At 30.9% G+C, this 2584-nt stretch overlaps 1 protein-coding gene across 1 annotated transcript in view; it reads left to right on the forward strand.

Annotated features, from left to right (window-relative positions):
- LOC105289084 (calcium-activated chloride channel regulator 1-like) overlaps positions 1-2325 on the forward strand; it is a 24602-nt gene extending 22277 nt beyond the window's left edge. The window contains exon 14 of the mRNA XM_011355587.1: positions 1985-2325. Within this exon, the coding sequence (XP_011353889.1) occupies positions 1985-2325 (341 nt within the window). The remainder of the gene's footprint in view (positions 1-1984) is intronic.
- Positions 2326-2584: the final 259 nt, after the last annotated feature.

The raw sequence follows: 2584 nt of genomic DNA on the forward strand, positions 1-2584 counted from the left end.
CCTAGAATAGGTGGAATCTAATCTCTTTCCTTGTGACAAATGGGAAGAGGTTGTAGTTGCTATCAAATGTTGCCCTGAGGCATTGCAAAAGTAAGTAGTATTAGTATCTTAAAGAATAAGTTAATATCTATCTAATCTCAAATGAAGTACTTAAATTCTCTGGGACCCAATTTTCATGTAGTCAAATATCTAAATTAGAACAGATGACCTAGAATTACTAAAACAAACAGATGTAATTCTAGCATTTTATGATTCTCTAATTCCATCATTTGCGGAATGAACATAATAACTGTATTGTTGGCCAACAAGTAATTAAGGTCAAACACATACCTAAGAGTACCACACACTATAGTTGATACGAAAGGAGTATAAAAGATAGTCTCTGCCCTCAAGAAAAATATGATCTAATTGAAAAGATAAATTGAACATGCATAAAACAATCTGGGAAACTCATTTTGTGCAATCAGAGATCATAGAAGAGAGGCATTAGGGTAGATGAAATACATGAATAAGACTTCATGAAGTCAGGCCCTGTATCAGACCTTGAAAAATAAAAATAATTTGGATAGGGAGGGGAGGCACATTCCAGGGAGTCATGACAGGGAGAGAATAATATGATCAAATAATATGATTAAGTTCACGAAAGAAAAATTTTGCAATGGAATATTTGAATTAAATTAAGGGAGGGATGAATAGATAGATGATAGATACATGATAGATGATAGATAGATAGATAGATAGATAGATAGATAGATAGATAGATAGATAGATAGATAGATGATAGCTAGATGATAGATACATGATAGATAAATAAATAGATACATACATACATACATACATACACACACACATACATACATACATACATACATACATACATACATACATACATACATAGAATTGAACACAGGGTGGGTGTGAAGAGTAGTAGAAAGGATCAACAAGGTCTATTTATTGAAAAACTAGAATGTGAAGGCAGGGGGCTTGAATTTTTTGAAAACTACTAAATCAGTAATTTACCACACACTTATAACTTCTACAACCTTTCATTAAAAAAATAAAAGTCATCACTTCAAAAAGAGACATTTGATGTTTTATTGTTTATGGCATTTCATAATGTGAAAACATATTTTTATATTGCTAGCTCTGGTAGATTTCTAAAATCATTTTGGAATCAATCATTTATGTTAGCATCTTCCTTTCCTTTCTTGATAAAATTACAGTTATAATAGCTAATACTTCAAATATTTATTAAGTTCAAAACATTGTGCTAAACACTTTTCCTGCATGACTATCTATAATTCTCACTTCTAGAATAGTAGGCATTCAATAAATATTTGTTGAATGAATTGACTGACTGAATCTCTATTTTACAGATAACAAAATTGAAGGTAAAAAAGATTAAATAAATTATTCTTTGTTACACAGCTATAAAGTAGTAGAATTAAGGTGCCAATCAAAGTCTTCCTGGTTCCTAAGCACATTATAATTAGTACATATCATAGGCTCTCTGCTCCTTTTGCCCTTTATACTTATCACTGTCTCTCACTCTTGTTCTCTTGTTTATCTGCTCTCTTACTTTCCCTTCCTATCACTCCCTCTCTCAACTTAATGAGAAATAATGCAGATGTGGGGTACTGAATGTCTTTGCTATACTCAAACAAACATTACTGTGTTCCTAGTTCTAAGTTAAAAGTGAATTCAGCTCTTTATATTTATATTTACAAAAAGAAATTTAGATTCTGATTTTTAGTGCAATATAATTTTGAATGAAATTTTTTGTGATTAGATGGCTAGATAAAAACTGTTCACGTACTTCTTCTTAAAATAAAGAAGATGGAATAACCAGACACAAATTACTACTGGGATTTCCATAACCAAAACCTAGTTGCATTTCTGATAGGGCCCTAAATGTAAGGTAGTGTGGTGGTATTGAGGCAGCCTAGTGATTTTAATATACATGAAGTGTCTATTTGTTTTTCAGCCAAAAGCTACATTATAAGAATAAGTAAGTATCTCCTGGATCTCCAAGAAAATTTTGACAATGCGACTTTAGTGAATATTTCTAGTCTGATACCCAAGGAGGCTGGCTCAATAGAAAATTTTGAATTTAAACAAGAACTTTTTAAAATAGAAAATGGCACCCAATTATATATTGCAATTCAAACCATCAATGAAGCCAATCTCACCTCAGAAATTTCTAACATAGCGCAAGCAAACAAGTTTATTCCTCCACAAGAATCCAGTGTCCCTGCTCTGAGTACCAAAATTTCTGCAATCAGTTTTGCAATTTGGGGATTTGCTGTGATTTTATCTATATTTTAAGCTAGAAAATATATTAGAACTAAAATTCAATGTTATACATATTTCATGAACAGTTATTTAGAATTTATTTGCTGTTCTCTGCTATTACAAAACTCTTTGTAAAAATGTACAAAAGTGAATTTCCTAATTATTCAGTTCGTTAATACTAATTGCTAAATGTATATCAAAATGAATATGCCATTTCCTATCTGCGAAAAATCCATTTATTAACAATGTTAAAAGAAGATGCATGTTTATACTTACAGGCTTTTAAAGAAAC

Source organism: Pteropus vampyrus, unplaced genomic scaffold (assembly GCF_000151845.1).
Source record: "Pteropus vampyrus isolate Shadow unplaced genomic scaffold, Pvam_2.0 Scaffold22, whole genome shotgun sequence".
NCBI lineage: Eukaryota > Metazoa > Chordata > Mammalia > Chiroptera > Pteropodidae > Pteropus > Pteropus vampyrus.